General features: G+C 47.5%; 1 protein-coding gene across 1 annotated transcript; it reads left to right on the top strand.

Moving 5' to 3' along the window:
• Nucleotides 1-22,946: 22,946 nt before the first annotated feature.
• LOC112893883 (peroxidase 1-like) lies at nt 22,947-26,396 on the top strand. Its single transcript, XM_025961406.1, has 3 exons — nt 22,947-23,305; nt 25,156-25,596; nt 25,692-26,396. Exons 1-3 carry the CDS (start codon nt 23,072-23,074, stop codon nt 26,106-26,108), a joined length of 1,092 nt encoding a protein of 363 aa, XP_025817191.1. The 5' UTR covers nt 22,947-23,071; the 3' UTR covers nt 26,109-26,396.
• Nucleotides 26,397-27,802: the final 1,406 nt, after the last annotated feature.

The raw sequence follows: 27,802 nt of genomic DNA, 5'->3' as shown, positions 1-27,802 counted from the left end.
ACAGGGAAGGGGAGGAGGGGCTGGGCACGGCGCAACGGAGGGAGGCGCGGCCGGGACAAGGCTGCGGCAAGGGCGCGGCATCACCGGCGCGTTGTGGCTCGACCATCGGGAATCGACGACCGCCTGGCGCGCGCGTCGGGCATGGGTGGATTCAAGGCAGGGGAGGGCGATTTGGCCACGGGCCGGTCGAGACCTGTTGGGGCGCTACCCCTTGGCACGGCTCACCGGCAGGCATCGTCGGCCTAGTGGCCGACGGCCGCTGACCCTCGACGGGACAGAACAGGGGAGCGAAAGAGAAGGGCCGGGATTCAAATTAAATTTTTTTAAAAATTTCGAACAGAAACTTTAGAAACTTTGAACATGAAAGTTGTAGGGAATTTGAAAATCTACAACTTTTATTTTGGATCAAAGTTCATTTGAAAATACTACTAGAATTTGAATTCCTATTCATCTCATGTGTTTAACATTTGAATTTGCGAAAGGTTTTTGCAGTACACTTTGTAAGGTACTAAAATATGAGTGTGCTTTTATACTACATTTGTCATGAAAAGTGGAGCATGAAAGATTATAAACACAAAAGGAAAAATCTCACATACACACATACATACACATGCACATACACTATCATACACATGCATATGCACACACATAATTAGATGCATTGTTTCAATGATTCTAGGTTATTATGCATGATGCTATGTTTAGATTTTCTTGCTTAGGATTTTAAACACCGAGGGTGTTACAGCGCTCCTCCATATATGGACCCACCAGGGATGAGTTCTTTAGAACCGTGAAGTTTGCTTTGAGGATTTTATTGTCAGGGATATGCATATTAGATTTCTTCCCTAGTGTGCCCTTTCCCTTCAGTCTCCCTTCATGGCATGACATGGGGAACCCGATTGGACTGAGATCATCATTAAAGTCAACACAAAACTCAATGACCTCCTCTTTTCTGTAGCCCTTGGCAATACATCCTTTTGGACGAGAACGATTGCGAACATACTTCTTTAGGACTGCCATGTGTGACAGTTCGTGTATTTGTTCGTGTATTTCTAATGCTAGGCATATGTTTTGTTAGTGTGAAATATATGTTTGTTAAATATAAAGCTTGTGTATGTTTATGTGAAACTTTTGAAAATTTAAACGTATAAGTAAAAAGGGTATTTTTATAATTACAGAAAAACCTAGGGTTGTTTTTGTAGAATGTATTTGGATTAGGGTAATTTCAAAATAAGTGAAAGGTGGTTTTGTAAACATGTTTTCCTTATTTTATCCCTTGTAAAAATATATATTTATTTATCCAAAAGTTTCATTGGAAATGTATGTGTTGAAGTGTGTAAAAATTTTTGGTAAAGTGGTAAAAATAAGGGTGTTTATGTAATTTTATAAAAGTACAAGTTCTTTTATGCAAAGTAATTGATTTACAAAAGTAACTTTCAAAATTACTTAGGGCTAAAGTGTAAAAGTGCAAGTCATCATGACATGTCTATCCAGTCATTATGACGAGTCTATCCCGTCATCATGACGTGTCATAAATGTTTGCATTTAGGTCCGGAATTTTATAAAGTTTCATTCTTTAGGACAAAAGTAATTCAAATCCAACTTTTGTTCAAAAATTCACGTGTAAAAATACAAATTTTGAGTTTTTGAACTTGAGCCTAAAGCAATGTTGTAGAGTTTGAAAAACTCTCCAACTTTCGTTTTGGGCATTTCTTCATTTTGGTTTTAAATCAACGGGAAATTTTATTTTACAGACAGGCCCCTGCAGTTTTCTGAAATTGCGTATAAATCCTTGGGGAAATCCATTCCTCCTTCTTTTCTCTCTGTTCATCTCCTATTTGGCATCCTCCTTCATTCACTGGCGTCTGCATCTGTTCTTCTCTCTCTCCCGTCTACTCTCTCCTCTAACCAGTCCATAGAGGCAGCAATAGCAGGCGGCCGCGCGGGCTGGAGGCGAGCGCTGGGGCGGTGGCGGCGCGCAGGCAGTGCGCGCGGGTGTCGCGGGAGGCAGGCAGGCCGGTGCGGCGGTTCTGGCGGCGCGCGCACAAGCGGGCCCGGGGCGGCGGCCCAGGAGCGGGCGCTGGGCGAGGGAGCAGGCGGACGGCTGCAGCTCGCAGCGGCGGCTCGGCCGGTGGGCCGCGGCAGCGGCCAGGCGTGCAAGCGGCGGAAGCTGGCGGTGGCCAGGCGTGCAAGCGACGCGGGCTGGCGATGGCTCAGGCGGCGAGCGGCTCAGACAGCAGCAGACGCCGGGCGACCGCGGGGTGAACGGAGGTTGGAGCAGCGGTGGCTCGGCGCAAGCACAGGAGGCAGCTCGGCCCGAGCCCAAGCGAGTGGAGTCGCGTGAGGCGCGTGGCAGGCGTGACTCGGAGCAATCGGAGCAGGCTGCAGGCTACAAGCACGGAGTGGGCTCGGGCGAGCGCGCGAGGAAGCTGAGCGCGTGGGAGCGACGGCCCGAGTGAGCGCCGGAGGAGACGATGCAGTGCTGATGGCGCACGTTGGAGCGCAGGCACTGGAGCAGGCTCGGCACCGGCAGACGCGCATGAGTAGGCAGCGGCGTGCGGGACGCGCGCGAGCGGGGCAGGTGCGGGACCCGGGCGGAAGCGAACAGCCCGGAACGAGCAGTAGCGTGCGGGTGGAGCAGCGCGTGCGCAGTGGAGCAGCATCGCGGAAAGGCGAGATAGACGGCGGCGCACGAGTGTGAACGCGCGAGCGGCTAGCAGTGCAGGCACGCGGCGCAGGTGCAGGTGGAGCTGCGGCCGTAGCGTGGCAGCGTGTGAGCAGAAGAAGAGTGGCCGCAGCAGGTGTGGCGCGGGCCAAGGGCGCACGCAGTTCGGGTGTGTACGGGAGTAATTTGGCAAGGCCGAAGCAAGCGCGGGTCCGGCAATAGAGGAAGGAGGAGGAGCTATGCAGAGCATTGACGAGCAGGGCAACGACGTGCAGAGCGACGGCGTGCAACACATGGCAATGTTCCCGCTAGGCGAGCTCAGGTCACGACCGAGTTGAGTGCAGGAGGGTCGCGCGTGAGGGACATTAGAGGCCGTCGAGGAGAAGGCAACGGGCGAAGTCTGGCGGCACTGCAGACTGCTCGTGGAGAGTTTGGAGGTGGCCAGGTGCGAGCAAACCTCGAACCTCGTGGAAGCGGAGAGGCGCTTATGGCGCGGCAAGTCGGAAGGAGAAGTTACGAAGCGAAGGTCCAGACGGATTTGGACTAACACGTCCGCGGATACGAGCGAGAGTGTTCTACCGGTAACCGGCTCGACTCGATTCAGCAAGCGCGTGCGTGTACAAGACAACAGGCCATCTTCCACCCACGGCAACTCTTCCCGGCAAACTTCTTCATCATCCACGGGATCTCGTCATCGTCGAGCTCTTCTCTTCGCCAATCCTATTCACCGTGGGAATTCACTTTCCGCGTGTTCTCCTTCATAACCAAGGTTTGCCCTGATTCGCTGAATCTTCTTAATGCCGGCGATTCCTTTGCCGGAATATCATCGTTAATTTCCGGTTCTCTGTTGTCCCCAATCAGGGACTTAATTGCTTCATTTTAGAAAGTTCTAGGGTGTTTTCTGTAAGGTTTCCAGAGTTTTCTTTATTTCAAATCGATGAACTTCTACATTTCATAGATTTTCGTAGGAAGTTCATAAAAATGTAAAATCAGTTTCGTTTGAAACCCTAAGTCAAAACCTACAAGTTTTATGTTGTGATCTTGAGTAAAAGTCTTTGATATGTGGTTTATATCAAATGTTAGGGAATGAATGTTTTATTATGCTCTATATTGTATGCTTGTATTTTAACTGAAAAGTAAGCCATAGAATATAGATCTTAAATAGAAATATGTGATGTCTCGTCAAACCTTTCATATGAGTGCTCATATCCCTGCCATCAAGACATTGTTCTCGTCTTGATTGCAATCTCCTTAAGGCCCTTTCCGTATAAGAATCTTTGTTAGTTCATGTGCATCTGTTACTTAGCTTATACATCTCTGCAGCTATTCTTCAGCAACGGCTATCAATCCAACCACTTAACATCCGTTTCCCTTGAGTCTAGGATGTCTCTGTGTAACAGCTGTCAGTCGATACTTCTACCATCGGCTGGTTAGCTGATAGGGTCGTTACCTTTCTAGTATCGGCTACTGTCGATACAATTCCTTTGTTCTGTCCTACATCGGCTGCACATAGTCGATGTATCTGAGATGCACACACGATCTTATAGTTCTTGCTATCGGCCAATCCAAGCCGATTCTAGTTGTCTTTCATATCAATCTAATATGGCCGATCGATCCTTAGTTTCTCATCCTTATCCAAATACTTCTATCAGCCGATTTATCGACTGAGAGATCGGTTATATATATATATATATATATATATATATATATATATATATATCTATCGGTCACATACCCTTAACAACACTCCAATCGGCTATATGTCACTCAATGGTTGTGCTGACGTAGTCGAGCCGATAGAACTACACCTAGTTACCTAGGATAACACTTAAGCACATCTCAGTTAAGACATAGTTGCTTTAGGAATCATCCATCTGCTAAAGTAATCGATGCTTTCATCGATCAATTAGGAAACCGATGCACCTTTCAATCGAATAAACCTCTGTTGTTTCCAATCGGCTCTGTTGTAATCTTCAACAAGTAGCCGATTCTAATTGAATGTCCTCTTAAAGCTCTATCTAAGTTTAGTCTCGGATCTTTTGGTTGTTATGTGAGTAGTATGTTAAATGAGTGCTGGATTGCAACTTTATTGTGAAGTAAGATAGTTTTGTGTGCACACTTTGAATGTAATGTTGCATTGCATATAGATACGACTACTTCTGCAAGCAATACCTAAGAGATCTCCCAGAAGTCTACGGAGGATGTTTCTGAAGATCAAGTGAACGTCACCAAGGGATTAACTGAAGCCCCGAACCAAAGTTCGGAAGATGTTAATATTTCTGACTTCAGCCCCACCAGTAAAGGCAAGCCCCGGACATATCCCACTACTTTATTTACACTGCAATCTATGTCTATTTATCTATACTTATGCATTAAGTCTAGGAGTTGTAATGAAACCCTAGATGCATGAATACTAGGGATCCAATGTAATGCTCCTGAGTCCTTATCGGATAGATGCTCCGCTAATAGGACCGGTAGAAGTCAGGTGATTTCCTGTCACTCGTGCGATATAGGAGTTGCATGTTTACATTTCTGCAACCACTATAAGGATGACGGACAGGGTCATGTGTTGTATCATGACCTGAGGTTTTACCCTGTCTGTTTTGGTAAAAGCTGATAAGGTCGATATGTTTGGTAGTGGTGGCTAAGCATTTGAACAGTACTAGCCACATGCCACGAAATATGGTAAAGCGGTAAGCCTAGTAACCAATCGGCCCGGTAAGTGGACATACCTCCCACCACTCGATCTTTATGTTATGTTCACATGCACCGACCTGTGGGAGTATGTTCTGCATGGCAGACAGGAATACGGGTTTTGTAGTCGCGCTACAGACGTATGTCCTGCACGAGTGATGTGCGTACGATCCTACAAGTCGCTTGTGGTGGCCTGTCCACGAGTCGGAATGAAAGGCAAACGGTTGCTTCGGAACGCCCTGTTGGTATTCCAAGCGTGTGTGTTAGGTTTACCTTGCAAGGTTGAATCTCGATTCAGGAATCGTCTGCCTCTCACGATGTATGAGACTGCTTATCCCTTTTACCACATCGAGTAAAAAGTGTAATTGTTGAAGAAATAATCTTGATGGATGATAATATCTACATTGCTTGTTTAGTATAGGTGCTTACCTAGAATGGCTAATCAAACTAGAATCTGAAAGCTAAAACTTGAAAATAGGTTATATTCTTAGTTGCTTTTCAGCTAAAACTAAACCCGGAACCATTACAAGCTTTCATGAGTCTAGTTATGGGCTAAAGTATACCCAATCCCGGGTAAGCCTTGCTGAGTATTAGTATACTCAGCCTTACTAGCTTTATATTTTTCAGGTAATATCTTCAAAGACCCTACTCTTCCCTGGCCTTGGCCCTGTACTCTTCCAGATGATTGGTCCATGGAATGGGATCCGTCCCCGGCCAACACTGATGATATCGAGTGATGTCGTACCCGGGCTTAGCATGACATCCGCCTTGACGACGAGTTGCAAATCATCGCGTATGTTTTCCGCTGCTAAAAACCATAGCTTCACAGTTTGTAATGTCTTTTCTAAATTTAGAACTTCGCACTGCTTTAAGAAACTCTTGTATTGTAAATTTTCCTGTGATGTAAAATATGATGGTGACTGTATCTCTGGACTCACCTTCGTGTGAGGTAACCTTATTTGATCCTGTGTATCGGTGGTTTATCGGGACGTTACCCGACAGGCCAAGGGATTATACCGTTTGAAGCACGTTAGAGCCCTCGGAAGTGGACTCGCGTACTTGAGCCGGTATAATTCAGGTTGGTTCTGCCACACCATGTACCTCTCGAAAGGGAATATATTGTGTAGGAATACCGGGCCTCGAATGTTTATCTCTTTCACAATGTAAACGAGAAGATGTGTCATAATATTAAAAAATGAAGGTGGAAACACCATCTCAAAGCTGACAAGATATTGGATCACATCATTCTATAGCTTTATCAGCTTATTTAGATCCATTGCCTTCTGTGAAATTTTATTGAGGAAGACACATAGCTTCATGATCACCAATCTTACATTCTCTGATAGAATACTCTAAGTACAACCAGAAGCAATTGTGTTATCAGGACGTGACAGTCTTGAGACTTTAAGTTTGTCAACTTCTTCTCTTTCATATTTATTCTTGCTTGTATATTCGAGGAGTATCCAAATAGTACCTTCATACTGTTCAAGCAATCAAACATGCTTTCCTTTCCTCTTTGCTGAGAGTGTAGCTAGCAGGACGCAAGTAGTGTTGTCCTTTTTAGGATGTAATTCTTCTTGTTGTTTCATTTCTTTCAAGTCATGCCTTGCTTCAATTGTATCTTTTGCCTCCCTATGCGTACCCAGGAAACCGAGCAGGTTCACGCAAAGATTCTTCGTCAAGTGCATTATGTCAATTGCGTTGCGGACCTCTAATACTTCCCAATAAGGTAGCTCCCACAATATAGACTTCTTCTTCCACATTGGTGCATGTCCATTTTTGTCATTTGGAACTTGTTGGCTGCCACGGCCCTTTCCAAACACTACATGCACATCCTTTATCATCGAGAAAACACATTTTCCGTCACGGAACATAGGCTTAGCACAAGTTTCTGGTTCCCCTTTAAAATATTTCCCTTTCCCTCTTAAGGGTTGATTGAGGTGAAGAAATCGATGATGGCCCATATACACGACCTTCTGACAATTTTTCAAATAAAAGCTGTCGGTTTCTTCTAGACAGTGGGTGCACGTCTGGTATCCCTTGTTTGACTATCCCGACAGGTTACCAAGTGCAGGCCAATCATTAATTATTATGAAAAGCAATGCTTAGAAGTTGAAAGTATCATGTTTTACTCATCCCACACACATACACCTTCTTCCTTTCATAACAGTAAAAGTTCATCAACCAACGGTCTTAGGTACATGTCAAATCGTTGCCGGGTTGTTTTGGGCCTTGGATAAGCACCAACATTGTGATGTACTTCTGCTTCATGCATAGCCAGGAAGGAAGGTTGAACATACATAGAGTCACAAGCCATGTATTGTGACTGCTGCCCCACTCGCCGAATGGATTCATTCCGCCTGTAATTAAACCAAATCTTATGTTCCTTGCGTTGTTATAAAAATCTAGGAATTCTCTGTCCAAGTTTCTCCACTACGACCCATCTGCGGGGTGTCTCAGCATCTTATCCTACTTACGCTCTTCTTTGTGCCACCGCATCAACTTAGCATTGCTAGTGTTCAAGCATGATGGGAAATACCACATAACTTAGCGGTATTTGTTTCTTGGCAGGCTCCGTGTTGACATCACCAGTATCATTTTGCCTGGTCTTATATCGCTTTGCACCACAAACAGGACAAACATCTAGTTTCATCGCCGCGATAGAGGATACAGTCATTAGGACAATCGTGAATCTTCTGTACATCCAATCCAAGAGGGCAAACAACCTTTTTTTGCTTCGTATATTGTCGAGGGTAGAACGTTACCCTCAGGAAGCATGTTCTTTACGATTCCCAGTAGCTCCTGAAATCCTGGTAATACTATTTGCTGCCTTCCACTGCAACAATTTCAGTGTGATACCCAACTTTGTGTGACCCTGTTTGCAATCTGGATACAACAACTTTTTGTGATCCTCCAACATCCACTCAAACTTCTTTGGCTCCTTCATAGTTTCACTATCTTTCCGTGCATCTAGCAACACCTAACCTACTTCGTCATGTGGTTGCTCTTCTACGGCATTTTCTTCAGCCTTGTCCATTGGTTCGCCATCAAAGGCACCCACTTCGTACAACTGAACCAGGTTAGGAATGTTGTTATCATCATCAGCATCTTCATCATCTTCCATCAGAACTCCAGGTTAACCATACTTGGTCCAAAGAGTATAATTATCCATGAAACCTCTTTTAATAAGGTGGACGTGCAGAGTGCTTCTTCTAGACAATCCATTGTTATTTCTTCAAATGCGGCATGGATAGCACATGAAACCTTTCGATAACCTATGGGCCTCAGCCGCATCGACAAAAGACGTAGGCCATTAATCCACGCCATGGTGCACCAGTCGCCGTACATCCATTGGCGGTCCATCTGCAACCATATTATCCATGCCATGGTGCACCGGTCATACTAATTTTAATAAGGAACTATAATCAAAGATGCACATTTTTAACTATTATAATAATATGAATAATTAAAAGGTCTGAAATCTCCATCACACAACATGAATAATAAACTGAGAGGTCTAGTATTAAAAGGTTAAATAACCATCACAGACCATGACTAACTAAAAGGTCTACGTTATCATTACACATTATCAATTACACAACATGATTAATTAAAAGATTCAAAATTCCAAATAAGCTACATGCTAATACAAACTATTCATGAAACCTATTAACCAATGCCTCATGAACAGCCTCGCGAACTCTCGATACTGAATGGTTAATTTGTGCAATCCCCGATGCTTCGCACCTTGCATTACGTCGAGCCATCAACTCGCGATCATCATCCGTACCATGAAACTCGATGTCTAATTCACGCTCCACTTTGCGCCTTGCATTACATAGGGCGAGGCAATCAAATGCTTTCTTAATCCAACGACGAATATGATCGCTAACAAGTCCAAGATGCTCTTTAGGGTGGAACTCAAGGGAATGACCAGTGCGCCTCAAATGATTGCGTACCGACACCTAAGCAAAAGCACGGTGCTCCAATGCATCATGTTGCAAAACTATTTCTACAATTAAACATTAATTACTCATCAATTAATTACTTATTATGTTGGGTGAAGCGCTAAACTACAGTATTTTCAAAAGCAAAACTAATTTCACTATACTTATCAAATAAATATAAATAACACAAAAATTTGTTAGAATTACAATAAAAATATACTCATACTCACTTACTATATTCAAATTACATCTTTACATTCACATTCAACTTGACATTTCACATTCACTTTTTCTAAACCCTAATTATTTTGACACTCTTCAGTTTGAAGCGAACACTCATCGTCCTACAGCATATGGGATGCAATCAAGATTCAAAATATTTATTTAGGCTCTATATGCAAAAACCATCGAGAAGAAAATAAATCTTTGTTTAGAAACATTTATCTATCGTTAACTGTCACACCCGATTTATAAGAACATAAATCGAGCAATCATATATGCGCCAGGATCAAGTCACACATATATACAACAGATTATCAAGATATCACAACACATGTCACGAATAACATGAATATAAATCGTAGATAAATCAATAAATGAACTGTTTATTACAACCGAATCAAGAATCGGTTCAAGAGTGCGGAAGCGTAAAAGAGATACATGAAGAGCTGGGCGCCACAGGGACGTCGACTGGGAGACAAACGCCTAGTAGTCGTCGAAGCCGCTGACGTAGTCCTCCACGTTGCCGGGCACTGAGCAGCAGTCGAAGATATCCGAAATAGAACAGAAGAGTAGAGAGGCAAGTGTGAGTACAAACTCGTACTCAACAAGTATAACACAAACTATGAGGCTCTAGGCTGGCTGACTCAACTGCATTAGCTTTTAGTCTTGGCAAATTTTATTTAAGCTAATTACTACAAGTGGATGAATTACCATAAACCCAATTGCATAATAAATTAATCAATATTAATTAAGAACTACTGAGAACCATCCAAACCAAAACCACCCGGGGAACCGCCCTCGTCAAAGGTTGATAACCCCACTAATCAGACGGAGGATCTGGGCCGCTCATGACTGTGAGCACAGCTGATATATCAGTTTTACACTCTCGAGAGGTTGCACAACTTTACCCACAAGTCGTGAGCTACGCTAGTTGTTCATCACACTTCCTTAGGTGAGATGGCTAGCAAGCACACTACGAGACCGTTACAAAGGACACGTTGGTAAGGTGTAACCGCTAAGGATTCTGGATCAGCGACGATGGGGCCCACCTCCGGGGGTACAAGACACACAGCACAGACCAAGCCGGAGGAGCAGGGACCATTGAAGCTTACCACCCCTCTTGCCCACGCAGGTAAGTTACTCCCGAACCAAAATGACCTAATTAGTAAGTCAAGACCGTCCCATACCAGTCTTGTGGTTGCGCGGTTGTCCCAGGTTGTCGCTCTATGAACCGGTCCTTATGGAGAGTGGCCAACCAAGCACTAAGCACCGTGCTGGCCCCCTAAACCATGTTTCTAACAAAAACATCTTTTAAGGACGCACAAACCACTCAAGCACACAGCACAGAGGGTCGGCTCCAGAACTAAGTTGCATAAGACCATTAGTCAAATTAATTAAAAAGGACCAAGTGTGTTATAGCGCAGCAACCTAGCACAACTAACTAAGAATGCAACCCATAGGATATATATAAGGATATAAATGTGGCTAGGAAGTCCTTATAGGTATACAGAATTAAATGCAGTATGAAATTGTATTTAAAAGTGATAGGAGGTTCACGTTATACTTGCCTTCCTCGTACTCTCCCGGCTGCTGCTCGAACTGCTCGGAAGACGGCTGCTCCCGGTACTGGTCCAAAGGCTCCGCGTCTACTCACGATCATCAAGCATAGTCCACACATACACACATGCACAAACAATAGCAAAATATAAGAAAACAGTACAACATTACATGGAAACAGCACATGAAACTAGCCTAGAACTAATCTACGCGTTACAACGATCGCGTGCATATAAAGAACACCTAAAACGGAGCTAAAACGCGAAAACTGCGCTTAAAACGGGATCCAGGGACCTATTTGTAAGAAAAACAGAGAAACCAGGGGCTTCTGGGCAAAACTCGGGGACTAAAACGTAATTAAAGCCTAGATCTAGGGGCTAGCACGTGAAAAGGCATGGCTGGGACGGCGGGTTAGATTTCCAGAGAAGCCAGGGGCCTAAACGCATAAAACAGGACCTATCCGTAATTATTTTTGACTCACGGGTGGACGGCGGGTTGATTCCAGGGAAACCCGGGGGTTCTTTAGCAAAAGAAGCGGCTGAAGCGTTATCTTCTATTCTGGATCGCTGGATTAAGATCGAACGGCTCAGATTAGATCCGTCCCGCGAAAGGGTATCTGCGGATCTGGACGCTCGGATCAAGATCGGACGGCTCAAGGGAGATCTAGGCTTGCGTTCACGCGGTCCACAGGATCTAAATCGGGCGGCTGGGGTTTAATGCGGATCTGGATCTAATCCAGGTCGTTGCCTTGAGATCTAACGGCTCGGGGGAGGTACCGGTCTGGATCTAATCCAGACCGTAGGCCCAGATCGAACGGCTGAGAGGGGCTCCGGTCGGCGCCGGCGGCGGGGAGGCGCGGGGCGCGGCGGAGGCGGCGGAGGCTCGCCGGAGTTCCTGCAATCGGGCGCTTCCGGCCTTAATTCGGAACACAGCTAGCACGGGAAGGAAGAGGGAACGACGACGAACCCATCTAGGCGGTCAGCTTGGCGGATTGGAGCTCGGGGCGGTGCTCCCCGCGGCGGAGGCGGCTCGGGGCTACGGTGGTAAGGGGAAAGCGCACGGGCAGAGGGGGAGAAGGGACAGGGACGGGCGTGGCGTGCTCCTTACCCCACCGGGATGGGCTCCCGAGGCTTGGACGACGGCGGCGGCCAACGAGGAGGCGGGACGGCGGCGACCCGAGGCGCGCGGCGGCGGCGAGCGCGACTGGCGGCTAGGGTTAGGCGTGCGGGGGTATGGCGGCGACGTGGGGAACCCTAGGTGCAGGCAGCGGCTTTGTAGGGCGGCTGCGGCACCCTGGCGCGCGGGCCCGGAGCAGGGGAGCTCGCCGGAGATCTCGGGAGGGAGGTTGCGCCGGGGAGAAGGAGGGGAGAGGGAGGAGACGGGGCTGCCAGGTGGGGCCAAGCAGTCAGCGGGAGAGGAAGGAGGGCGCGGGCTGAGGGGGAGCTGGGCCGCGGCACGGCCCGTGCGGAGAGAAAGGGAGAGAAGAGAGAGGCGCCCAAGGGAAGGAGGGGAGCTGGGCCGGGGCTCGGCCCACGCGGGGGAAGAGAGAAAGGAGGGGAAAGGAGAGCCAGCGCGCGGCTCGGGCTGAGGGGGAAAAGGAGATGGGCCTGCTGGGTTGGGCTGCCTCCTTTCATCCCTTCTCCTTTTCTTCTTTTGTTTTTCTAACTCATTAATTCAAACAATTCTAATTGAATTCAAATGCGATTTGAATTCAAACCTATACACCCAACACAAATAAAACAATGCTGCGGCATGAATGCACAAACACTTTAATCCTATGATAAATTTTATTTTCTTGCGTTATAAATTACTTTAAATGCCACGAAAATTAAAGTAAAGCTTGGAAAATTTATTTAAGCCCGAATAAATTCATAAAAATTAGGGAAAATTTACCTTAGGGTGTTACAAACCTACCCCCCTTACAGGAATCTCGTCCCGAGATTCGGATAGGCTAGCTAGCAAAGAGATCGGGGTATGTCTTCCTTAGCTCGTCTTCTCGCTCCCAAGTAGCCTCATCCTCCGTATGATGACTCCACTGAACACGGCACATCTTGATCTTCTTATTTCTAGTAACCCTCTCAGATGTCTCCAGAATCTTCACCGGATGCTCGACATAGGTCAGGTCCTCCTGCACATCCAGCCCTTCTATCGGTGCTTGCTCTTCTGGCACTCTCAAGCACTTCTTCAGCTGAGACACGTGAAACACATCGTGCACTCCTGAGAGATTGAGTGGCAACTCCAAACGATATGCCACCTCACCTTTCCGTTCCAACACCTTGAACGGACCAATGTACCGAGGAGCTAGCTTCCCTCGTACATTAAACCTGCGGATTCCTCTCATCGGCGAGACCTTCAGATATACATGATCACCCACTGCGAAGGTCAAATCTCGACGACGAACATCCGCATAACTCTTCTGACGAGTCTGAGCGACCCTTAGATTTTCTCGCACCTGCTGTACCAACTGTTCGGCCTCCTCAACAATATCCGGACCAAATACCTGCCTCTCACCAATCTGATCCCAATACAGCGGAGTCCTGCATTTCCTACCATACAGGGCCTCAAACGGGGACTTCTTCAGACTGGCCTGATAACTGTTGTTATAAGAAAACTCTGCATACGGCAGGCATTTATCCCAGCTGGTACCATACTGAATAGCGCAGGCTCGAAGCATATCCTCCAACACTTGGTTGGTTCTCTCTGTCTGCCCATCGGTCTGAGGATGATAAGCAGTACTGAAGCGCAGCTTCGTATCCAACGAATCGTGCAACTGCTCCCAGAACCGTGAAGTGAACTGGGATCCTCGATCAGATATAATCTTCTTCGGAACACCATGCAGACAGACAATCCGGGAGATGTACAACTCTGCGAGTCTAGCACCGGAGTAAGTAGTGTTCACCGGGATGAAATGAGCAACCTTCGTCAACCGGTCCACTACTACCCATATGGAGTTGTACCCTTTCTGAGTACGAGGTAAACCAACAATGAAGTCCATAGTGATTTCCTCCCATTTCCACTCTGGAATCTTCAACGGCTGCAATAACCCTGCTGGCCTCTGATGCTCTGCCTTGACACGCTGACAAGTGTCACAGATAGCCACGTACTCCGCAACGGAACGCTTCATCCCAGACCACCAGAATCGTTCCTTCAGGTCGTAATACATCTTCGTGCTGCCAGGATGGATAGAATATGCTGTATCGTGGGCCTCACTCAGAATCAGCTTCCTGAGGTCATGCACATCTGGCACACATATACGGCCCTTGTACCACAAGGTACCCTGATCATCCTCTCTGAAATGAGGAGCCTTGCCAATCTTGAGCAACTCCCGAATCTCCTGCAGCTTCTGATCCTCCTTCTGATGCTGCCTGATCTCAGCCTCTAGAGTGGGTTCCGCCTCGAACGACGTACCCGAGGTATGATGCAAGAAACCCAGGCTCAACTGCTCAAACTCCTCGCATAACTCCTGAGGCATCTGGAAAGCCACGGCCATGTTAACATAGCTCTTCCTGCTCAGAGCATCTGCTACAACATTGGCCTTGCCCGGATGATAGTGAATCTCCAGGTCATAATCCTTGACCAACTCTAGCCATCTTCTCTGCCGCATATTCAGCTCACTCTGCGTGAAAATATACTTGAGGCTCTTGTGATCGGTGTAAATATCACACCTCTGCCCAAACAAGTAATGCCTCCATATCTTCAGAGCATGCACAACTGCGGCTAACTCCAGATCATGAGTGGGATAATTCAACTCGTGCCGGCGTAACTGCCGCGAAGCATAAGCTATCACTCGGCCTTCCTGCATCAGGACACAACCAAGACCATCTCTCGAAGCATCACAATACACTGTGAACCTCTTGCGCTGATCTGGCAGAGTAAGGACTGGCGCCGTAGTCAACCTCTTCTTCAGCTCCTCGAAGGCACTCTGGCGCTCATCAGTCCAAGAGAAATCTACACCCTTCTCCAGCAAGGAAGTCAAAGGCTTCGCAATCTTGGAGAAATTCTCAATGAATCTCCGATAATAACCTGCTAAACCCAGAAAAGAGCGGACTTCCTTCACCGTCTGTGGTACAACCCAGTCAAGCACATCCTTCACCTTTCCGGGGTCCACAGCAATACCTCCCTTGGAGATAACATGACCGAGGAATGGAACCTCGTCAATCCAGAACTCGCACTTGCTGAGCTTGGCATACAGCTTGTGCTCTCTGAGCCTCTGCAACACAAGCCTCAGATGCTTCTCATGCTCCGCTTCTGACTTGGAATATATCAGGATATCATCAATAAATATCACCACGAAGGTGTCCAGATAATCCATGAAAACCTTGTTCATCAGATGCATGAAGAAAGCCGGAGCATTAGTCAAGCCGAAGGACATGACCGTATACTCGTATAACCCATACTTGCAGGTGAATGCCGTCTTCTGAATATCCTCAGGACGAATCTTCAGCTGATGATAACCCGAACGCAGATCAATCTTCGAGAATACACAAGCACCCTGGAGCTGATCAAAGAGATCCTCAATACGGGGCAATGGATGCTTGTTCTTGATAGTGACTGCATTCAGATCCCGATAATCGACACACATCCTCTTCGCACCATCCTTCTTCTCTACAAGCAATACAGGAAAAGCCCAAGGAGAGAAACTGCGACGGATATAACCCTTAGCTAGCAGCTCGTCGACAGTCTTCTTAACCTCCTCATGCTCGACAGGAGCCATACGATAGGGCCTCTTAGCAATAGGAGCTGTGCCAGGCAAGAGATCAATAGAAAACTCAATGTCGCGATCAGGCGGCATACCTGGCAGATCATCCGGGAAGACATCCGGAAATTCAGACACCACGCGAATACCATCCGTGGGGCTAGCCTCCATCTGATGAAGAAATCCAGAAGGCTCTGTAGCTCCAACAGTAACCTCCTGACCATCCGGTGCCGACAGAAGAACCGTCCTCTGAGCACAATCTATCCGGACTCCCCACTTAGCAAGAGTCTCCATCCCAAGGATCACATCAATGCCCTTGGAGTCAAGCACCATCAGATTCGCACTGAAATCTACCCCCCTTATGGCCACACTGACTCTGGGACAGAAGACATGAGACCTCAACTGGCCTCCCGGTGAAGATACTAACATACACCTCTTTAATGTGCTAGTAGGAATACCATGATGCTCAACAAAAGACTGGGTGATGAAAGAATGCGTAGCACCAGTATCAAAAAGCACTGTAGCAGGATGGGCATTAACCATGAACGTACCAATAACCACGTTGGGAGCCTCAGCCGCTGACTCGGCCGTCACGTGGTTCACCCTGCCCTGAGCTGGGGCCTTGGGCGGTGCTGCACGCCCCTGCTGTCCCGCCTGCGCCTTCCGAGGGCAGACGTTGGCGTAGTGCCCTGGCTCGCCGCAGTGGAAGCACACTCGAGGAAGTGCCGGAGCCTGCTGCCCAGGAGGAGGAGTGGGCGCTCCCTGCCTCTGAGCTGGTGGAGCCGGAGGCGCCGGAAGCCTCTGACCCTGTCCCGCCTGCTGCTGCTGCTGTGGACGAGGCGGAAACTGCTGCCGCTGCTGGTACTGCTGGGGCGGCCTCTGCTGCTGCTGCTGTGGAAGGTACTGGTAGCGGGGACGGGTGTTGCTGCCCGAAGAGGATGGAGCCATCTTCCTCTTCTTGTCCTCAATCTCCCGGCGCTTGCGCTCGGTGTTGAGGGCCGCATCAACCAGCTGGTTGAAGTTGTCGAAGCGGTGGTTCAGCAGCGCATACTGGATGTGATCATCCAGTCCCTCTTTGAAGTACTCCTGCTTGTCGCTATCACGAGCGACGTCAGCAGGGGCGTAGCGGGCAAGCTGAAGGAAACGGTCACGATACTCCGTCACCGTCATGGATCCCTGAAATAACGAACACAGATAACAAGGATAGAAATCGCTCAATTGGTCAGGTTACGAAAGAAATCAAGGATGGATCAAGCTCAAAAGGAATGGTAGGGAATTCCGTTAAATTTTACCTGCTTAAGAGCACGGAACTCCTTCTGCTTCATCTTCATGATGCCCTCAGGAATGTGATGGTTCCTGAAACGCTCACGGAACTGGTCCCACGTGAGAGCCTCACGATCTCGAGCTGGGTAGGACTCCCACCAGTCAAGAGCGGAGCCTCGCAGCTGCCCTGCGGCGTAAAGGACTTGCTCTCGGTCGTCGCACTGCGCAACAACCAACTGGCGCTCCACCGAGCGAAGCCAGTCGTCCGCCTGGAGTGGGTCCGTGGCGTGAGAGAAGGTCGGCGGGTGACCTCTCAGGAAGTCCGCACGCCTGTCACGGGGCTGAGGCGGCGGAGGAGGCGGTGGCTGAGCATGGATCTGCTGCAGAGCCTGAACGGTGTTGTTCAGGGTAGCCATCATCTGCATCTGGAGCTGGAAGAACTGCTCCGGGGTCAGTGGTGGCGGCATCGGTAGCGGCTGACCAGTACCCTGGTTGTTCTGCTCCTGCTGGTCAGAACCGGAACCGGTGCGCCTGGTGTTCACCATCTGATTGCAACAACCGAAATTTATGAGAATAAGATATCGTGCAGCTGCGGAAATGAAACTTCGGAAAGAGATGTCAGAAAGAAAGGAATATAGGTTTTACCCCCAACGTTCTAACTCAATTTTATTATTTAGTTCAAGTTGGGTTAGGTCGATTTGCATGAACACGTTTTAACTACTAGACTATGCAATCAACCAAAAATCCAAATCAAACATTTGCACAATAACAAACATTCAATATTCACAAATTAGTCGAGTTTTCCACACTACTCGACCAACACACTCGTTCTAGCGTATTTTATCGGGACAACTTAAACTTATAACTTATGAGATTAGGCGACTCAGGCCAACGTCTAAGGAAAGCTCAAGCTATTTCTCGGAAAAGACGGGGGAGATGGCCAATCTAGGGCTGAAGACTCAAGGAATAGAAGCAGAAAAAAAAACGATGGCTGAAGATTTGCGGAGGCAAGCAAGAGAAAAGAATTCCTAAACTCGACCAATTCTACCTAGGCTTCGTCCTACAGTCGACACGGCTCTGATACCAATCTGTCACACCCGATTTATAAGAACATAAATCGAGCAATCATATATGCGCCAGGATCAAGTCACACATATATACAACAGATTATCAAGATATCACAACACATGTCACGAATAACATGAATATAAATCATAGATAAATCAATAAATGAACTGTTTATTACAACCGAATCAAGAATCGGTTCAAGAGTGCGGAAGCGTAAAAGAGATACATGAAGAGCTGGGCGCCACAGGGACGTCGATTGGGAGACAAACGCCTAGTAGTCGTCGAAGCCGCTGACGTAGTCCTCCACGTTGCCGGGCACTGAGCAGCAGTCGAAGATATCCGAAATAGAACAGAAGAGTAGAGAGGCAAGTGTGAGTACAAACTCGTACTCAACAAGTATAACACAAACTATGAGGCTCTAGGCTGGCTGACTCAACTGCATTAGCTTTTAGTCTTGGCAAATTTTATTTAAGCTAATTACTACAAGTGGATGAATTACCATAAACCCAATTGCATAATAAATTAATCAATATTAATTAAGAACTACTGAGAACCATCCAAACCAAAACCACCCGGGGAACCGCCCTCGTCAAAGGTTGATAACCCCACTAATCAGACGGAGGATCTGGGCCGCTCATGACTGTGAGCACAGCTGATATATCAGTTTTACACTCTCGAGAGGTTGCACAACTTTACCCACAAGTCGTGAGCTACGCTAGTTGTTCATCACACTTCCTTAGGTGAGATGGCTAGCAAGCACACTACGAGACCGTTACAAAGGACACGTTGGTAAGGTGTAACCGCTAAGGATTCTGGATCAGCGACGATGGGGCCCACCTCCGGGGGTACAAGACACACAGCACAGACCAAGCCGGAGGAGCAGGGACCATTGAAGCTTACCACCCCTCTTGCCCACGCAGGTAAGTTACTCCCGAACCAAAATGACCTAATTAGTAAGTCAAGACCGTCCCATACCAGTCTTGTGGTTGCGCGGTTGTCCCAGGTTGTCGCTCTATGAACCGGTCCTTATGGAGAGTGGCCAACCAAGCACTAAGCACCGTGCTGGCCCCCTAAACCATGTTTCTAACAAAAACATCTTTTAAGGACGCACAAACCACTCAAGCACACAGCACAGAGGGTCGGCTCCAGAACTAAGTTGCATAAGACCATTAGTCAAATTAATTAAAAAGGACCAAGTGTGTTATAGCGCAGCAACCTAGCACAACTAACTAAGAATGCAACCCATAGGATATATATAAGGATATAAATGTGGCTAGGAAGTCCTTATAGGTATACAGAATTAAATGCAGTATGAAATTGTATTTAAAAGTGATAGGAGGTTCACGTTATACTTGCCTTCCTCGTACTCTCCCGGCTGCTGCTCGAACTGCTCGGAAGACGGCTGCTCCTGGTACTGGTCCAAAGGCTCCGCGTCTACTCACGATCATCAAGCATAGTCCACACATACACACATGCACAAACAATAGCAAAATATAAGAAAACAGTACAACATTACATGGAAACAGCACATGAAACTAGCCTAGAACTAATCTACGCGTTACAACGATCGCGTGCATATAAAGAACACCTAAAACGGAGCTAAAACGCGAAAACTGCGCTTAAAACGGGATCCAGGGACCTATTTGTAAGAAAAACAGAGAAACCAGGGGCTTCTGGGCAAAACTCGGGGACTAAAACGTAATTAAAGCCTAGATCTAGGGGCTAGCACGTGAAAAGGCATGGCTGGGACGGCGGGTTAGATTTCCAGAGAAGCCAGGGGCCTAAACGCATAAAACAGGACCTATCCGTAATTATTTTTGACTCACGGGTGGACGGCGGGTTGATTCCAGGGAAACCCGGGGGTTCTTTAGCAAAAGAAGCGGCTGAAGCGTTATCTTCTATTCTGGATCGCTGGATTAAGATCGGACGGCTCAGATTAGATCCGTCCCGCGAAAGGGTATCTGCGGATCTGGACGCTCGGATCAAGATCGGACGGCTCAAGGGAGATCTAGGCTTGCGTTCACGCGGTCCACAGGATCTAAATCGGGCGGCTGGGGTTTAATGCGGATCTGGATCTAATCCAGGTCGTTGCCTTGAGATCTAACGGCTCGGGGGAGGTACCGGTCTGGATCTAATCCAGACCGTAGGCCCAGATCGAACGGCTGAGAGGGGCTCCGGTCGGCGCCGGCGGCGGGGAGGCGCGGGGCGCGGCGGAGGCGGCGGAGGCTCGCCGGAGTTCCTGCAATCGGGCGCTTCCGGCCTTAATTCGGAACACAGCTAGCACGGGAAGGAAGAGGGAACGACGACGAACCCATCTAGGCGGTCAGCTTGGCGGATTGGAGCTCGGGGCGGTGCTCCCCGCGGCGGAGGCGGCTCGGGGCTACGGTGGTAAGGGGAAAGCGCACGGGCAGAGGGGGAGAAGGGACAGGGACGGGCGTGGCGTGCTCCTTACCCCACCGGGATGGGCTCCCGAGGCTTGGACGACGGCGGCGGCCAACGAGGAGGCGGGACGGCGGCGACCCGAGGCGCGCGGCGGCGGCGAGCGCGACTGGCGGCTAGGGTTAGGCGTGCGGGGGTATGGCGGCGACGTGGGGAACCCTAGGTGCAGGCAGCGGCTTTGTAGGGCGGCTGCGGCACCCTGGCGCGCGGGCCCGGAGCAGGGGAGCTCGCCGGAGATCTCGGGAGGGAGGTTGCGCCGGGGAGAAGGAGGGGAGAGGGAGGAGACGGGGCTGCCAGGTGGGGCCAAGCAGTCAGCGGGAGAGGAAGGAGGGCGCGGGCTGAGGGGGAGCTGGGCCGCGGCACGGCCCGTGCGGAGAGAAAGGGAGAGAAGAGAGAGGCGCCCAAGGGAAGGAGGGGAGCTGGGCCGGGGCTCGGCCCACGCGGGGGAAGAGAGAAAGGAGGGGAAAGGAGAGCCAGCGCGCGGCTCGGGCTGAGGGGGAAAAGGAGATGGGCCTGCTGGGTTGGGCTGCCTCCTTTCATCCCTTCTCCTTTTCTTCTTTTGTTTTTCTAACTCATTAATTCAAACAATTCTAATTGAATTCAAATGCGATTTGAATTCAAACCTATACACCCAACACAAATAAAACAATGCTGCGGCATGAATGCACAAACACTTTAATCCTATGATAAATTTTATTTTCTTGCGTTATAAATTACTTTAAATGCCACGAAAATTAAAGTAAAGCTTGGAAAATTTATTTAAGCCCGAATAAATTCATAAAAATTAGGGAAAATTTACCTTAGGGTGTTACATTAACCTTGATCCTGCAGTGATGACACTGCCATTCGAGGCCAACATTGATACCCGCGACATGGTGCGGTATAGGGATATGATGAAGAAGTACGGCCTTGGTCCGAATGGTGGCATCCTCATATCGCTCAAAGGTGAGGATTTCTTCATTAGGACTAAGACCGCACTCCATCATCACATCCTTATAACGCACCGTGTCGCAACTATCATGTTGGCCCCGATTGACAGTGTCACCACCGCATGGTAAAGGTTAATGACAAATACATGTTCCGAAATAAAGATTTTTTTTTACATCTCGATGGTTTCAATGGGAGCTTGAATAAATACATCATTAGAGTGTCAAAATAATTCCTTCATAATACAAATAAATACCAAGTATATACATTTTTCACTTTAAACAATTAGATATTTCACATTCACTAATTATACATTTTACTAGGTTCAAAGCATAACAATAATGGCCTTCCTTGGAAATACACATGTAACTTGAAATTAGTTGAAAATAAATATTAGCATAATGATATATACACACAAGTCACTTGAAATTATTTGAAAAAATCACTCTACATTTGCCACATGCAAACTAACTACATTCAAATTCTAGTCATCGCTTCTAGCTATATATATCAAATGAATGTGTAAATATAAAAAACATGCTCATTCTCACTCTTTCTAATAATCACAAACTTCTGTAAGTATAAAGCATGAAACGAAGCATAAAGACCATCAAAAAAGAGAGGATGAAGTTGCTAACCTTTTGAGCACTTGTATGCGTGAAATTCCCACCGATCTTGAGAAAAATGGGCAGCACCTTCTTTCTAAAACACAATGGGGGAAGAAGAAACCCGAGCTCCAAATGAATGGCTCGGGCTCGGGGAGGAAGAAAGATGCTGATATATAGATGAAGGTACATTAGTACCAGCTGGTGGCTCAAGCCGGTACTAGATCTCTCCATTTATGACCGGCTCGAGCCTTCAGCCGGTACTAAATATCCTCAACGCCATTTAGTACCGGCTGGAGCCCCAAGCCGGTACTAAAGTGCCACTAGCCGTTACCCTCTGGTGTCGGTGGCACACTTTAGTACCGGCTGGAGGCTCCCAGCCGATAGTAAATGGCTCCCTGGGGCACCATTCTTTCGGTCCGGTACTAAATGCAAGCATTAGTACCGGTTCAAAATGCAGCCGGTACTGACGCTAAGAACGAATACTCACTTCTCTAGCTATAACTGTAGCACAGTATTACCAAATTATGATTTTGTTAGGTTTGATGGATTCATCTTACGAATTAGTCTCCATTTATGCATTAACCTACATTTAATACTCCTAATACTTCTAATTAGTATGCAAACATCGGATGTGATGGGATTAAACTTTTATGTGACGGGACTAAACTTTTAATCCTATAATCCTAGGGATCCAAACGGCACTTAGCATCGTTGCTATAAAGATAAAGGCACAGCACGTCTTCGTCACGCAGAGATGTGCTTTACCCTTTATACCGCTCGCTCCGTGACCTCTTTGCAGGGCACAAGACGTTTGTACCTTTAATCGAGTGCTCCCACCTCATCCATCATCCCCTTCCTGTATAAACTCTCCCTGGACCAACGGCATCGAATCGTGTCCCAGCAGCCAGTGACCTGACCTGACCTCACTCACAGGCTCGCACACGCTGATCTGACCAGCCAGCTCTCGGCAGCCACACGGCCGGCCATGGCGGCAGCGGCTAGGCAAGCCAGGCCTGCGGCCGGAGCGGGGGCCCTGCTGGCTCTCGCTGTGTGCCTCCTGCCGGCGGTGGCCCGCGCGCAGCTCCGGGTGGGGTTCTACGACACCACCTGCCCCAACGCCGAGGCGCTCGTCCGCCAGGCCGTCGCCGCGGCGTTCGCCAGGGACGCCGGCATCGCCGCGGGGCTCATCCGCCTCCATTTCCACGACTGCTTTGTCAGGGTAACAAATAAAACTTACTCTAGTTTGGATCGAGTGGGAGGCATGGTTTCAGTTTTACCACCTGCAGCTTTGGTTTAGCGAACATGCGTGAAAAGATGCGTCCGTTAAAAAGTTCTAACATGGTTGCCCATGCAATGCGATTGCTTTGAATTAAAACATGCTAGGAATCTAGTGCCATCTGATTTAGTAGCTTGTTAAGTTAACTAAGGATGAGTGTTCTATGCATGATAAACTCATTACTACTAAAAAGATGAGAGTTTTTCTCCCATGGTCCTCTCTATGAAAAACGCACGAAACTTAAAGCAAACAAATAAGACATTTCAAGGTACACAAGGCACACATATTTACATGTTCCTTGTCCACGATATATACATGCCTTGATTAATTGATTTTCCCAAATTCGCCAATCAGGGTATATAAAATATATAAATTGTTGAAAGCATATATGCATGGATCAAATTGCACCGGAACACATATTTTGATTTAATGACATTTGCCATAAAGCCTCTGTTAGATTTTTTCCCCCTTCCAAGTATTCCCATTTACATCCAGGGCCGTTTGGTTGCTCTCATTTTTGGAGGAATTAAAATCTATTTAATAAACTAGACTATTTGGCTTAGAATTTGACATCCCACCACTTTCCATCCACTTTCCAAAGTTTAGATATAAAGCTATTCCTAAATTCATAGGAGGGGATATGGAAATTGATTCTATACACCACCAAGTTATGTTTCTATTCTGTAACTTATAGCACATTTTTTTGGCTCACTCCTTTATAGTACAAATATAGCACATAAGTATCTTCCTCATATGACCAACAATAGTATACAAATATATTCTGTATATAATCTAAATTATGATTATTAGAATGGAATTCAATTCCAAGGATCCAAACGGGACCTCACGAAAAAGTTACCAAAACTTCTTTTAGGTGTCATGAGGAAAATCACCAAACGATAAAAGAAAAATCATCCTGGTTAGTTTAATTTTCGTCGAAAACCCTCCTACAAGTAAAAGCTTACCGTAAGAGATCCAGCCATTAAAATCAACTTGCTATATGTGGTCTAGAATTAAGACAGTCTCAATTTTTTTGAGATGATCCTGTAATAGTAAAATAATTTTGCGTCCATTTTTGTTTTTCTGTGCCGTTGATGTAATATAATGAGGTAGCACACGATAAAACTACAATAGTTTCCCAGTTTGACAACATGAACATGAGCTTCCTCCGCTTTTCAATTCGACCGCCGTGAGCTTTTGAATGACGCAGAAGAGAAAGGCAGTTAAGCTAGGACATGGTTCGTCCTATGAACATTTATTTAGTAGATCGATATCTGATCAGTATTAGTTGTGCTTTGAACATATCTATGAAATGGAAAGCAACGACAAAGCAAAAGTTGCCTCACGAGAGAAAGAGACAAGTCTCAAAAGCACAAAATAAAGCTCCGGAAAAACAAGTGAACGCAGCATGTATACATGCTCTGCTGTTTTCCTTCTCCTTCTTGGAAGGCAACGCATATTCTCTTCTTGCAGCAGTCACCAAGAATAACCTTTTTGTAGGACGAATCTCACACTGATCTTTAATTTTTAATTTGTCTACCCATGCTAGCACGAATGAATGATCGTACACTAAAAGACTGTCAACTAAAGGACACATGCATAAATATGCTTCGTAGCTACCTATAGTATATCTTCTAATAAGCTTTAGCAATAAAAAGCATGGATTGTATTCCCTTGCAAACTTCAGAAACACTTGGTAGTTGGTGCAGTTGAAAATGAGTTCGAACACGCTAGCTATTATATCTTGGCAAAAATATGTCAGATTTATAACACACACTACTACTACTATGCAGGGCTGTGATGGTTCGGTCCTCCTGACTGTGAACCCCGGCGGCGGCCAGACGGAGCGCGACGCCGCTCCGAACAACCCGAGCCTCCGCGGCTTCGACGTGATCGACGCCGCCAAGGCCGCCGTGGAGCGGAGCTGCCCGCGCACCGTGTCGTGCGCGGACATCGTGGCCTTCGCCGCCCGCGACAGCATCAGCCTCACCGGCAGCGTCTCGTACCAGGTCCCCGCGGGCCGGCGCGACGGCCGCGTGTCCAACGCGTCGGAGACCGTCGACCTGCCCCCGCCCTCGTCCACCGCGAAGAACCTCACCGACCTGTTCGCCGCCAAGAACCTCAGCGTGGAGGACATGGTCGTCCTCTCGGGCGCCCACACCGTCGGCCGCTCCTTCTGCAACTCCTTCGTCGGCCGCGTCTGGAACCAGACCGCGACGCCCCCTGCCGCCATCGTACGCTGCCGCCGGAGTAGCTCGATCTTGCTTGCCTGCATCACCGGTCACTCATGCCGTAGGTGTGACACGTGTGTTCTCGATCGTGCGTGCAGGTGGACGCGGGGCTGAGCCCGTCGTACGCGGCGCTGCTGCGCGCGCTGTGCCCGTCGAACACGACGCAATCGACGCCCATCACGACGGCCATGGACCCCGGGACGCCCAACGTGCTGGACAACAACTACTACAAGCTGCTGCCGCGCGGCATGGGGCTCTTCTTCTCCGACAACCAGCTGCGCGTGGACCCGCGGATGGCCGCGCTGGTGGGCAGCTTCGCGGCCAACGAGACGCTGTGGAAGGAGAAGTTCGCGGCGGCGATGGTCAAGATGGGCCGCATCCAGGTGCAGACGGGGACCTGCGGGGAGGTCCGGCTCAACTGCAGCGTCGTCAACCCGACGTCCTCGTCGTCGTCGTCCATCGAGCTGCCTTCCAGCGCGCCGGCCGTCGACGAGGATGCCATCGCCACGAGCTAAATCTGATGATGCCTCTCCGGCCGTCGTCGATCGATTCAAGATTTGCGCACGTTTCATTTCTATCTTGATTTCGTCGCGTGGACGACACTGTTGTTTTTGCTACGTCGATGGCAGGCTTTTGGACTTACCGATGCGATCATCTCTGTGACGGTGAGCATCTGCGTCTTACATATAAAGTCTGCACTTGAACTTTCAGTGGTCGACTAATAAGCACGTACGCGAGCGTGTTTCGTGTTGTTGCCATGATACTGTTGGTCTGAGATTATCGACGAACACGAGAGTTTGTCACTTCCATTGTCATTTTATAGCTTTATTTTCACACAGATATCTTTGTTTGATTGTCTAGATAATGTTGTGTTTACGTCCATGCATGTTCAAGGAACCAATGCACCCATCCTAATAAATAGTACTCCCTCCGTTCTCATGATCATACCGTTCATATTTTTCCCGAAACTTTGAACAAAAATACTTAAAGCACGTTTATCATCAAAACTACTTCAGATTTATCTATTTGCATAAGTATTTTTAGTATTTTAGAAAATATGAATAGTCAACAGGATGGAAAAAATCAGTAGTTATATATTTAAGAACGGAGATAAGTACAAGCCATTACATACTATTCTACAATTTTGTTGGATTGTGTTATTTATCATATGTATGTAGGAGAAGAAAGGTTGTTAATGAACAAATTCATTACATATTCCTCACACTGAATATTTTCGTAGAAAGAAAAACTCATTACATTATTCCTCAAACCGAACAAGCGACTTGAGTTCTGAGTCAACACAGAATAATGCATGGCTTCTCAAAGTTTCCAACTTAAACCGAGTATGGCATCTAGGAAGAACGTTTTTCTTTTTTGTGCGTCTAGGAAAGTAGGAAGAGGATCAGAGCCAGATTTTGTGATCCTGACGAGAGGAAGCTCGGAAACCAGAAAGAAGATCTCGTCACGTTTTCGTACGTCTTTGCCCCATGCCTTTACGGTCGGCCCATTTAAATTTGACATCTGCTGCCTATTAGCCCAACTTGGTTGGTAGCCAATACATCAAAGTTGTTCGTGCAAATGAAGATGGAACGGTGTTTCGCGTGGTTGGAGAATTTACCGAACCTCTTGGAAACAGATCGTAGCACCAGAACACTAGATACATGGGTCAGGGTCCTTTGTATCACTGCGCAGAGGACCTATCCTAGCAGTGGCGGATGCAGCCTTAGGGCACCTCCAGTGTGCAAATCAATTTTACTGTGTAGAACCTGTAGGGTGTCAGATAATTCGATAGCCACAGTGTGGGTATCCATTTATTGCGACCTATACTCAGTTAAATAAATGTGAAACTATGTCATGGGCTTCTTTCCTAGCCACTCAATGCCAAAGCTGACACATGCTACTGCCAATTTTGATTAATATATTTGTTTTGTGGCTTACGGTTCGAACTGTGTTGGAAGGTCGATTTCCGTGTCTGACACACAAGAGTCGATCACTCCAGTGTGTAAAATTTTCGATTCTCTCGCTACGCGGTTCGTTTCAGAGCAACGTTAGAGGTGCCCTTAGGTGCAAGGGGGCTCTTGCCTTCCTCCTCTGCATTCATCTTTTTTTCCTCTCTTTCTTCTCCTTCTCCACCTCATGCTCCATTGGGGGGGGGGGGCACGCTAGGTCTGCCCCTGCTATACAGTGCAAATGTAAAATAGGTCTGCCA

The sequence above is a fragment of the Panicum hallii genome, chromosome 5 (assembly GCF_002211085.1).
Source record: "Panicum hallii strain FIL2 chromosome 5, PHallii_v3.1, whole genome shotgun sequence".
NCBI classification, from domain to species: domain Eukaryota; kingdom Viridiplantae; phylum Streptophyta; class Magnoliopsida; order Poales; family Poaceae; genus Panicum; species Panicum hallii.
Note: the sequence above shows the minus strand (reverse complement) of the source record. Positions and strands in the feature narration are given on the sequence as shown.